General features: G+C 40.3%; 1 protein-coding gene across 5 annotated transcripts in view; it reads left to right on the top strand.

Moving 5' to 3' along the window:
- Nucleotides 1-304: 304 nt before the first annotated feature.
- Nucleotides 305-12,318, top strand: part of ABCD4 (ATP binding cassette subfamily D member 4) — a 47,387-nt gene continuing 35,373 nt past the window's right edge. For 4 of the 5 annotated variants that reach the window (XR_010066919.1, XM_063290096.1, XM_063290095.1 and 1 more), the window contains exons 1-5: nucleotides 305-399; nucleotides 2,221-2,339; nucleotides 2,475-2,602; nucleotides 5,917-6,056; nucleotides 9,901-10,017. Coding sequence is in view for 4 of the 5 variants with exons in the window: in XM_063290096.1 (XP_063146166.1) it covers nucleotides 365-399; nucleotides 2,221-2,339; nucleotides 2,475-2,602; nucleotides 5,917-6,056; nucleotides 9,901-10,017 (539 nt within the window). In the remaining variant the exon portion in view is untranslated. Of the gene's footprint in view, nucleotides 400-2,220; nucleotides 2,340-2,474; nucleotides 2,603-5,916; nucleotides 6,057-9,900; nucleotides 10,018-11,573; nucleotides 11,703-12,318 lie in introns of those variants that run through there. The other variant, XM_063290098.1, reaches the window with a different exon arrangement.

Genomic DNA, 12,318 nt, shown 5'->3' with positions numbered 1-12,318 from the left:
GTGAAGACTGTCGTAGCTGAAAACTCTTAGCGATACAAATAGAAAATGAGAGTTGCATCTGTGGAATAGTCTTCTGGTTATTCCCACTAGAAGGACTCGGTTATGAATATTTAGCCATCTTTTTTCTGGAGCTTCTATAGCCGCGTGCTCACAACTCGTTCTCTCAGCTCTATAGACTCTGTTTCTAACTAGCTGGTGGTCGTGAATAATCAAGAGCGATAATGAATATTCATCAAAATCCCTGGCTGGGGCCGGGCTAGAATCGGAACCTTGAACGGGCGGGGGACTTACGAGTCCTGTCCTGGCGAGATCCGGGCTGGACTCTGAGAGGCTCTGTTTTCCTTTTGGCAGGCGCAGTTCATTCATGGCCCCCGGGAAAACAACTCGGGAAACTGTCTGGTGAGTGCTTTGAATGGTCCGCAACCGAGTACGGAAAAGGGAGCCAGTGCGTTGGAGCCCCTTATGAAGGGAGAAGGCGGGCAAAGACCCAACGAGCTGCAGTCGCCTCCTCGCAGGGTTCCGAGGCCGGGGTGGGTGGGTGGCTGGGAGCGGTGGTGGATTTCAATAGCAGGCACTACAGTTCAGAAAAAGCGGAGAAACATACTATAGTAGGTTTAAGGTTGGTCTTAAGAAAGACTTCGTACTCTTTTTCTGAGTTTCATATAACGCTGCTTGCTTCAAAAGGGAATGTCGTGATGGGTGTGTCTACCTTGTTATATGCAGCCTATTCATATAGGTCAGTGTTTTTCAAACTTGGCCACTTTAAGACCTGTGGACTTCAACTCCCAGAATTCTTAAATCTTAAAAGTGGCCAAGTTTGAAAAACATTGATATAGTGATTTATAATCAACAGAGTAAAATACAAATTAAAAGCATCATCTCAGCCCTAGACAACCAGCTCTCACTCAGCAGCCACTGTTCCAGAGTGATTGCAGGAAAGGCGCCAACCTGACCTGCAGAGAGGCAGGCTATTTCAGAGGAGGGGAGCGATGACTGAGAATGCCTGTTTCCAGGTTCCACTTCCTTCACATCCCAAAGTTGGGCGGGGGAGAGATCCACAGAATGCCCTTCTGACCGGAATGAATTGCAAGGGGAGATTCTACCTGGAGCAGAAGGTCCCAAAGACAACAAGGACCCAAGCCATTTCAGGCCTTGATAAGAAATAACCAGCACCTGGAACTGGATTTGGAAGTCTACTGGCAGCCAGTACAGTCCCAGAAAATTGGTGTTACTCTACTACAGGTGGCTGGTTTTGGTTTTGGTTTTACTTTTTCAGACTGCACAATCTGTTAGGGAAAAAATCACCAAACCTTTAATCAAGAGGCAAAGCTGTTGTGATAGAAAACTGTCATGTTTGAGTGGACCTTTCCCCTCCTTTGTTTCTCACTGAACCTCATCAAATTGTCGTGGTTTCAAAAACCCTGCTCTACTAAACTGAGCATTCTGGGTCAACATGCAGGCTGTTGCATTTTTGCCAGCTGCAGCTTGCAAATCTCCTTCAAGGGCAGCCTCATGTAGAGCAAACTGCAGCAAGCTAAGCAACGAATGAGGAAGGCCTGAGTTCCCATAGCCAATATGTATCCCTTTACTGTTTCCCTCACAGTCTCTAAAGTGGATGAAAAACCATCCTTCCCAGTCTGTTGTTCTCCAGGTGTGCTTGATTAAGGTGTAGTAGAAGAACAGCCTTTCTGGGCCTCGGTTTGGCTGACCTGGGAGGGAAGTCTTCATGCACGCACCAATGTACATGTGTAGCTCTCCTCTTCCATATAAAGTATTGGTGGGGGGACTAATTGCTAACAGTCTACCCTGTATGATACAGTTCTGCATTTATATATGATCTGAGCATTTGGAGCCCTGCTCCGTGCTGGCCAGTTGTTCTGATTTTGTGGAAGCTGTTTGGTTGTAGGCAGTGTTGTATGTAACACATCTGAAACAAGACTGTAGCTATTCTACATATTCTATCCTCAGTGTTGAAGGACTAGTATCTAAATCTTGAAGATTTAGATACTAGTTCTATCAGCCTCATGCTTCCCCAAATATCTGGGGCAGCTCTGGCAAGCTCAAAATGAAGCCCCTTCTATTCCTGTTCTAGTGAGACTTTTTCCAAAATTCAGCCAGCTGAAGTGCGAACTGAGTGGAATGGAGTGTTTGTGTGGCAGTGATATTTCCTTGCTAGCAGTTCGGCTTCATAGCTTTTCTTGTCTTTTATTTTTCTCCCAGGCCCCGGCTGGATCGTCAGTTCCTCCACCGATTCCTAAAGATCCAAACAGTTTTATTTCCTACCTTCACCTCCAAGAATGTGCTGATGTTTCTAACCTTGCTTGTGGTTGCTTTGTTGGGTAAGTGAATAGACAGCTAAGACAAATCATTTTATATGTTTCTTTTTTGCCATAAGAATCCAGGGTTATTCTCTCTTTTTACTAGTATAGCTTTGGAGCTTATGCTTTTAAAAATGTTTCTCTTACCTCTCCTAGAGCAACTGGTCATTTACCAGGTGGGACTGATTCCCAGTCAGTATTTCTCAGTTCTGGGAAACAAAGACCTTTATGAATTCCGTAAGGTGACAGCAGTTGCTCTGATTCTCATTGTACTCAACTCTGTGGTAAGAGATTTTTTTTTTTCTTATAATGGGAGGAAAAGGTTGGGAAGACAACTAGGGTACACATATAAAGTCTTACTTTAGATGTTAAAGAATGGTTTCAAGAGATGTGTTCTCTGTCAATCTTTGAAATGTCCATTTATTGCAGGAATGAGAAAATGGAGCATTATGCTTTTAAACGGTCTAGATTCAATGACATGTTAAAAGGTTGAGCTTGCTGTGTATTAATAATCTTCATTGGGACATTATATGGATCTTTTTTCTTTCTTTGACACTTTATTACTTTTTTATTATTATCATTGCTATTTGGGGGGGAGGGTCTGTTAATTTCACTTTTAAAATAATAGAATTTAGAAAACAAAACAACTAGAACACACATAAGGCTGCAGAAATCCAGATGACCACTAGATGGCTACAAAGAAATAGAGGCTCCATGTATCCTTCTATCCAGATTTTTGCAGCCCAAGTAGGGTGGTCATCCTACAAGGCAACATCCCTCTCATAAAAACTTACTCTCCAAACACTACAAGCGTTCAAGTTCGAACGGCACAGTGCAATACTGTAGTCATGTTTTGAAGAAGTTTGTATCATGCTCCTACTTTTATTATGGAGAAAAACTAGCAAAACCCCAGTCAGACCCTCCACTCACAGTTTAACTCAGGATTCTACATTTGCAACAAAGGCTCACTTCTTCCCCGAAAACTATTTTTACTTTTAAAATCACTTTTAGACTACCTTCCAAAAAATCAACTATTACAGGTATATCACCATTATAAAGTCTCCCTTGAGGCAAGCTCAATTTCTCATGACTTCTGCAGACACATCCATACAGTTTTCTTGACGTAACAAATAAGGGCCTTACTATTAGCTACTTTTGGATTTTTTTTCAACTTTCCAGCCTAACCTACAGTCCTGGTATTTTTTGGTGGTCTCTCACCCAAATACTGACTCCACTTAGCTTTCAATCAAAGAGAATATTTTTAAGCTCAGGGATGAACTGTGGAGTCCTTGGTGCTCTCTGAGTCTTGTTGTTTTCTTGCAGATGTTTTATTTAATTATTTATTCGATTTCTATAGCCACCCATCTCAGTAAATGAGTGGCTTACAACAATAAAAACTATAAAACAGTTAAAACAATTTCAATTCAAAGAATTAAAATACAAAATAAATATACATGGCCACCAAGTAAGCAATGCATGGATGTTAATATACCCAAGAAGTGGGACCATTCACACACTCGGGGCCTCAGACCCAGGCACATAACCAGGTCTTTACAGCCTTACAAAAGGCCAACAGGGTCAGGAACATCCTAATCTCTGTAGGGAGAATATTCCAGAGGGCAGGCACTATGACTGAGAAGGCACGCCTTCTAGTCCCCACCAACCAACATTCCTTGGCTGATGGGACCCACAGCACACCCAGCCTACTAGATCGAATTGGACGGACAGAAACAACTGGGAGAAGATGATCCAATAGGTAACCCCGTCCCAAGCCAGACTAGGCAACATCTTCAGTGCGAAAGGGGAGTGGGGTTTGCTCTCTGTTAATATACAGTGGCTTGCCCTGCTTGTGTTGGTGGGGGTGTTGTTCTCTCCTTGCTAGTTAGTTGTTTCCGAGATGTTTCTGATGTAGGGCAGTGTTATCCTTTTCATAGTTTCCATTGGTTGTGCTGTAGTGGGTTGAGTGGTCAGGCACTTTTTGATAAAGTTGAGAGGGTATCCATTTTGTTGGAAGGTGTTGTATAGGCGGCCTGTTTCCTTTTTCTGGTGTTCTGGATTGCTGCAGTGCATTGTGCTCATCTGAATAATGTTCTTACACAGCTCCTCTTTTGTCAGCCATCAACAGGCCCATAGAGGTAAACAACATTTATATACTATTCAACACTTTTTAAAGAAAGGATGCATGCATTGATTGTTTTAATATGTTGATAGATGAAAGGTCACTACAAAATAAATCATTTCTGAGTAAATATCTTCCATGTTAATATCTACTTAACCTAGACCACAAACTATAATGAAAATTAGCCTGCTGTATGAGCAAGGTACATATTGCAAATCAGCTGTCTTGAGCATCACTCAGAACTCCTCCCATGGCAAGTCAGTCTCCAATATTATGATCCGTCATATATTTCATATTTTATACTGTTTCATTGCTTGAGTGAAGGGCTAAAGGTACGTATTTATGGTCAAAGGTAACATTAATTGCTAGTACAGAGTCCAGTAAGTAGGTGGCATGCAAACTGGTATAATTTTTTTTAAAAAATCACAGCCCTGCACTCTAATATGTTACACTGCAGTGGCCAGTCTACCACAAAGGGAAGAGAATGAGAGTAGTGTGCCTGAACAGGAGCAGGCAGAGATATGTCCAGACCCAAACTGCTGTCAGCTTCTCCTGGGTTGTGTTCTTTACATCTTTACATAACTCACTAGACTGAAAGTGAGACTATATGAAAGAGTTCCTTGGCTGCATTTGTCCTGTGGTAAGCATCATATCGACTCGGACATGTTGCGGGTTGACCAAAAGAACCAGTTACCTGTGCATTAAGGGATTAAAAAATATTCCTTATGCTACTAGTTCTTTGTCCAGAAAAAAACAACAAAGAAAGATGTATCAGCTACAAGAATGTTCAAATCCATTTTACACTAACTTGAATATCAGAGAAGCTTCGCGCAACTTTTGAAAATAACTGCAGGGCCCCAAAGTGTACATTTGTATTCTGTTTATAAATTACTCAGAAAAATCACTAAGGTTGGAGTTGAGTAAGTTGTAATTTGCTTCCAAACAAGGGAAGTTAACCACACATAGCATGGCTTCTAATATTCTACACCTTTACTAGCCATGCCCTTCCATATGTGTGTGTGCATGTACCAGGAACCATGATATAGGCTGTATATACTCTGCTGTCTGTCATGTGATTGGGGTTGCTTAGTTTGAACTGTTTAATTCTGAGCTGGTGTCTATCTTTCTCTCCCCATAGGTATCCACTGGGAGGATTTTTCTGGATATTTTTTCTCCACAGCCCTGGCTTTATATGGACAGTTTTTAAAACTTGATTTTTCTTTTACTGGTTTCTCCCTCTACCCCAAATTTGGTCCTGTCTATTCAGTTTTTGGAGTGTGCTAATGAACAGACAGACTAAGTCCCAACTACTTGAAATAATTTCTTTCCAATAGTCCAGTGGATTGGAAATAATAAAAATAATCTTTACAGTCTGCTTCAAAAAATGTGGCTGTTTGCTCACAGAACATCCAAGAAGATGTTCCCTTTGAATGTTGTATCTCCCCATATTTGATTTTCAGTTCTCTCCTTCTCCCTCAGCTGAAGAGTTTAGACCAATTTATCTGCAATCTGATGTATGTCAGCTGGAGGAAGACTCTCACTGAATACCTCCATGGCTACTACTTTCAGGGCCAGAAGTATTATACTCTGAATATTCTGCATGAGGAAATTGATAATCCGTAAGTGGCTGGTCATTTTCAGTGCTGTTCTGGCTATTGTTCTAGCATATTCATACATAGCTAGGCTTTGATCCAGAGCTGACTTATGTGTGCATATTTATTTTTTCATCTCAGCATCCATGCTCACTTATTCATAGTCACAGGATGTTCATTTAATTTTAATTCTGTCACCCGCTAGGAGTTGCTGTGTATCAATACTACAGTATATTTCAATCTAAAATACACCAGTCAAATTGCTGTTTTGCTCAAATGGAAATTTTGTTAATGGGAAACACATTATTAAGAGGAGTAAGATAATTATATTACCAAAGGATTACATATTTTGGAAGTTTTGGCTTCAGACGGTAATTTCTACATGCTTCCTTGATAAAATGTTTGGACTACTATATTAATACTGAGGCGGTAGTATTCAGAACTCTATGTTAAACTAAATTTCTAATTTTAAAAATATATGACATTAAATACAACAAAAAGTCTTGTGGCACCTTAAATATTAACACAGACTAGTATATGTATTATCTATTAAGATTTTGTGGACTACAGTCCAGTTTACCAGCTAAAGGGAGTATAGCCTTGAGAGAGAGATTGTGTGTGTACAGTCCCCAACTTGGTGCCCAGAAGTCCCGGTGTACCCATTACCACCTGGCTCTCTGTCTCTCTTACTTTTCCATTTTTAAATTTTCTTTTAATTTAAAACAATGGGAAGCTGGGATACTGTAAAGCACCAGTTTCCAGCATAATCTTTTATTTCCAAGACTGCCTCTCCAAGTAGGTCTCTCACACTCCTCGATAAATATGCAGAAGAGCGGTGTGTTGTGCCTGGCTATCAGGAAAAAGATAAGTAGTGTTAATACAGTGCATCTTGCAGAGTGGGAATAGAGAGGACAGCAGGCAGCATTCTGATCAGTTGGCACTCAGAGCCACCCCACTTCGCAGCCATTTTGCAAGAACGTACACAGCATGTTCTCAAAATATCTGCATCCAGCAGATCAAACACTTTGGGCCACTTAGTATTTACTTATACAGCTGCTGTGGGAAGGGGAGAAGAAAGGTGGAAAGAAAAGTAAGAGATAGACCTAGCTCGGACTGTGGCCCTAAACAAAACATTTGGGCATAGCGCAGCTATTGGTGCATCAAATAGCTGGTCAGTACATACTGTGTTATAAAACATTTGCACTCTGTTTAATCGATAAGAAATTATGTTAAATCATCTGAAGAATTGTAGCTCAGATGCTTTATAGTGAAATCCGTCTTTGTGTTTTCTTTTCTGAAGATTAGCCATTGATGTCAAGTGACATAATGTTTCAGGGAATCACAATATTTCATTGGTGACAGTTAATGCTGTCTCTGATACCAGACTGGTGTCCAAGTCCTTTGCATAATATTGTCCAGTTTATCCAATGTAGAGTACAGTGGGGCATTGCTGACAGAAGGCAATCAAGTATTTGTTTCTCTGACTAGCTGTGATGTTATGCTGCAAGAGTAGTCATGGGAATAGAGGTGGCATCTGAGTCAACTGCAGGATGGTTTTGGTTTCTGGCATTTATTTACCTTTCTTATTAACTGTCCCCATCACTTTGCTCTGGGTCGTGTACAACAAAGAAAAACCTGGGGAAAATGATGTAACAGAAAAACAGTATGACATGTCACAGAATATAAAGACAAATATATAGGTAGACTCCCATAACCATTCAACTAGAGCTGAAAGCCTATGGAATAGGAAGTTCTTAATGATCTTCTAGAATAGAAGAAGGGAAGGAACTGCTTGAACCTCCAGGGAAGCATGTCCCACAGTACATCCAGGTCCCACGAGCCCCACAGGGGAGAGGGGCTTTCAGCAGGCCCCCTTGGGAGGAACAGACCAGCCAGGTGGAATCAGTTTGGGAAAGCAGTGCCACATGGAATCTGGTGTGGCACTGTAAAAGACATAAGTAATCATTAGCACTTCGAACTGGACCCAGAAATTAAGAGGATTAACAATAATATTGATATATAACTTGAAACAGTCAGTTTCATTGTATATTACTGTTTTAATTTAATGCATGTCTACTCAGAAGTATGTTTCATCACAGGTAAGTGGGCACAAAACACATATTTTGTGAATAAGATTTTGTCCATAATATTGGAATAGGATAGCAAAGAACAACTAAACATGCATCTATGTAATTTTGTGGATGGCTATTAAGATATCAATAATGATAGGACTGCAAAGAGGACACTACAACTATACCAGGGCTTTATTTGAGATGGCTAAATCAGTTTTATCAAATAAATCAAATTTCTCTTAGTAAAGGGAATATTGGTTTTTCAGTAGAAGAGAATATCTGTAGCTCAGGGCTGAACAAAAAACACATTGCTTTTTGTTATAAAATAAGAATCATAAATAGTTTGTAATAGAAAAAATGGGAGGCTGTGGAAAAGTCTTTGAAGAATAACGTGAGGTAATCTTTTTTAATTATACTTGTCTATCATTCATATCAATGTTCCTTTTGTTAATTACAAAATTAACATCAGCATTTGATAATGTTAACAAATTAACATTTGTTAATTACAAAATTATCCTTTTGTTAATTTCGTTAATTTGTTTTTTAAAAAACTATGATCTTTATAACTGTAACTGTGTCAGAACAGTTTGCTGTGAAAATGCATTATCAGTTTATCAGGCCAGATCTAATTTTACTGTGGATGCATTTCTAAAACAGTGCAAATGAAATTGTGAAAACCCAGGCTTTTGTTTCACTTCCTAAAAATAATGCTTATTGCAATAAACTGGTTAGAATAGCCTTTCTCAACTTTTTGACCCGGAGGAACCCTTGAAATACTTTTCCGGCCCTGGGGAACCCCCTGCACATTCAGGCTCAAATATAGGCCAGAAGTTAGAAAATTATATTTGTTTCATGTATAGACCTGCATATATGCATTAACAATGTTCTTAAACTAAACATAAAGAATGAAACTTGCCTCTTTAATGTGAAGTTGCGTGAAGTTGAAATAATTTTTTAAATAAGTTGTGATCTCCCAGGTAACCCCCAGTAACCTCTTGTGGAACCCTAGGGTTCCATGGAACCCTGGTTGAGAAACCCTGGGTAAGAATTTAGGACACATTTTTACTATCTTCTTAAAAGTTTTCAGCATGCTACAATCTCTTTTGTGTATTCAGAACCCTTCCCATTAGAATTAGAGCTTAATCAGTTCCTTTTTTATTTATGTTATCTGAGCAGCTGATGAGAAGTTTAAAGTATAAATACTAAAACAATAGAAAGCAGGATATAGTTTCTTTACAACTGGCTTCCTTGTATTGTGCCAAGGAAGAGGTGCTTTCTGCCCCTATCCCTGGCCATGAAGCTATGAAGATAGTTTTATTGGAAGACTGCAATATCTGAGGAAAAAGAGAAGAGAATTTCCTAAGAGCTATCAGTTGCTGAACTGGTACTCTTGCCATGTGACAGTTATGATCCAAGTCACTGTTTCCAGCCATCCTGAGCCATGGTTTGTAGAATAAGCTTTAGTGGCTGGGTTCTCACAACGTAATAAGCCATAAACCAAAGACTGCAAACTATGATGGCTTAAGTCAGATAGCAAACCAAAACAGAAAAAAAAGGTTTTGTGCAATGGTTGAACCTACCACATAGGCATCTGAGAGGGGGCAGATGTTGTCATTCCAGCTTTTAACAGACACCTAGCATGGTCTTACTCAGTAGTGGTTTGCCTGGCACAAATATTTCTAGCACCTGGTATAGTGAATGAACCATTTTGTTCCTAACATATTAACTTTTCTCCTTGTTGTTCAGGTCGCAGTGGTACATGTCAGGGTAACATCTCTCTTTATTGCACAATTGTTTAGAGACCAGAGAATCAGTCAAGATGTGGAGAGATTCTGCAAACAGCTGAGCTCTATGGCCAGTAGGCTGATCATCGCACCCTTCACCCTTGCTTATTACACCTATCAGTGTTTTTACAGGTAGGAAAGTGATTCCTGTAACGAGAAGCCTGCTTGCAGTGAGTCCTGTCACACAAGGATTTTCCCCTGCACTAGCTACTGGACCACCCCGATAGTTGCATGATACTAACAGCAGTCCAGGATTGGCTCATTGCAAGCAGCAGCAGCAAAAAAAAAAAAAAAACCCTCACCCACAACTTTCTGGCTGCCCTGCAACCTCAGAAAACCACCTTTTCTCGCCTTTTCCTATGTCTCTCTTTGAGTGGATCATGTTGCATTATAGTGCGTTTCTCCTCTGGTTCATTACAGATACTGGCTGCCCAACATGGGCCTTGCACACCAGCTCTCTCTTCACACTCATTCAACAGTGATAGATCGCATCTGAAAGCCAATGCAATCTTAATTTGGTTAGGACAAAGCAGAGAAAAGCGAGAATAGGGTTACAGAGTGTTGGGAATGGCTTGCAAATCAAATTGGTCATGATCAAATAGGTTATAATATTGTCCACTGACCTACTGATATTAGATGGAGAGGATGATATGGTCTGAGACTAGGTAATCCCTCCCCAGCTTGCATGTCATTGAGATGAGGGGATTTAAACTCTGGCAAAGTGATTGTGCTGATTGGGGAATTCTTGGTTCACACATCTGGAGAGTGCCAAGACTGGGGTCTCAGGAAAAATCAGGGAAGATGGCTAAAAGATAGACTTGGAGACTATTAAAACTACTCGAAAAAGTTGGTCTGGTAAATAAGGAATTCAAGGTACAAGTACAAATTATGTGAGAAGGATAGATTTAAGGACGATGTAAACAATTTGGCCTTTAAACGTGGGAAACAAAGATTGTGTGGGAGGAAGGACTGGAAAGAGCAATGACTGTATGATTCTTGTCATTTTAAAAGACTCTTGTGGTTTCCAAGACTGATGTGTTTATGGTATGCTGCCTGGTTCCATATGCTTATTTCCAACAACTTTTCAAAATGCTATTTTTGCTTATAGCATGTCTTCAGATAGGATATGTTTACATCTCTATAAATAACAAATGACAGGATTAGAAGGGAATGAGAAAGAGTGGAATGGAAGCTGTCACTTGGGCTTCTAGCTTGGGGACAAAATGAGCATCTAGAAACGATTGGCAAATACACAAATGCCTTGCAAAGAGCATTTGTTGGCTTCAGCTGATCCCAAATAGCCACCCATGTTGGATAGCTGAGACCGCCTTGCAGCAGCGTTCAAGGATTGCAGTGCTTCTGAATACAGCTGAAAGGGCTGAATTTGTATAAGCTGCTCATAGGATCAGGTGACATTAGAGCTGCTTCACCCAGTAGATTTGTGATGCTATGAAAAGTCAGCAAAATGCTATTTTATTTAATATTATTGTATTTTTAATGCCATGGAGGGAAATGACAGCTTCCTCAGGTAGCAAAATAACCTGACCACAATTTGCTTCTCGATGTGGCCGAATGGTGTGAGAAAAGAATAGAAAGTTTTCAAAATAACACAATTGTATATTTGGAGAGTCTCAGTTTAGAACTCTGTGCAGTAACATTTCAACTTTGCTTAATGGCATCTAGTCTATTCAATATTGCCAGCTCAAGGTCAATCTTCTACTACTTTTGAAAGGAGCATTACCACTAGCAAATCTCAAGTCATAAGGCAAGATTGGAAAGATGGATATAACTATCTTTCAGTATAGCCAGTTTAGCAGGTAATTAGCTATGCTTCAAATTGTTTGGCCACAGATTTCATGTCATAATATACTGAATTCATGAGGAATTCTCCCAGTTTAAATGGGGTGGGGGCAGCATTTGCTATGCCATATATTGATGTTAGGGAGTCTGCTGTTGCTGAACTCCCAGAGATTCTCATCAGCAGCCATGTTCTTTGTGAGTTGTAGTTCATTTTAAGAGCCACTACTATTCCACCCTACCATAGAGTATTAGTAAATGTTCTATGACTACAGGTAGTCCTTGCTTAATTACAGTAATTGGGACCAGAATTTCCATGGCTAAGTGATGCAGTCATAAAGTGAGATGTCACGTTACCACACTGCTTAGCAATGGCAGTTCCAGCAGTCCCATTTATCATCATTAAGCAAATCACCGCAGGTTTTAAGCGAGGACCTCATGTGACCACAACTTCCAACTTCCTGCCGGCTTCCCCATGGACTTTGCTTGTGTGGAAAACTGGCAGGGAACATCGCAAATTGCAATTACATGACCATGGGATGCTGCGATGGTTGGAAGTCTGGGCCAGTTGGTGAGCGCCAGGATCTCAATCACGTGACCATGGGGATGCTGTGATGGCCAGAACTTCAAGGACTG

Source organism: Candoia aspera, chromosome 1 (assembly GCF_035149785.1).
Source record: "Candoia aspera isolate rCanAsp1 chromosome 1, rCanAsp1.hap2, whole genome shotgun sequence".
In the NCBI taxonomy this organism is placed as follows: Eukaryota; Metazoa; Chordata; class Lepidosauria; order Squamata; family Boidae; genus Candoia; species Candoia aspera.
Note: the sequence above shows the minus strand (reverse complement) of the source record. Positions and strands in the feature narration are given on the sequence as shown.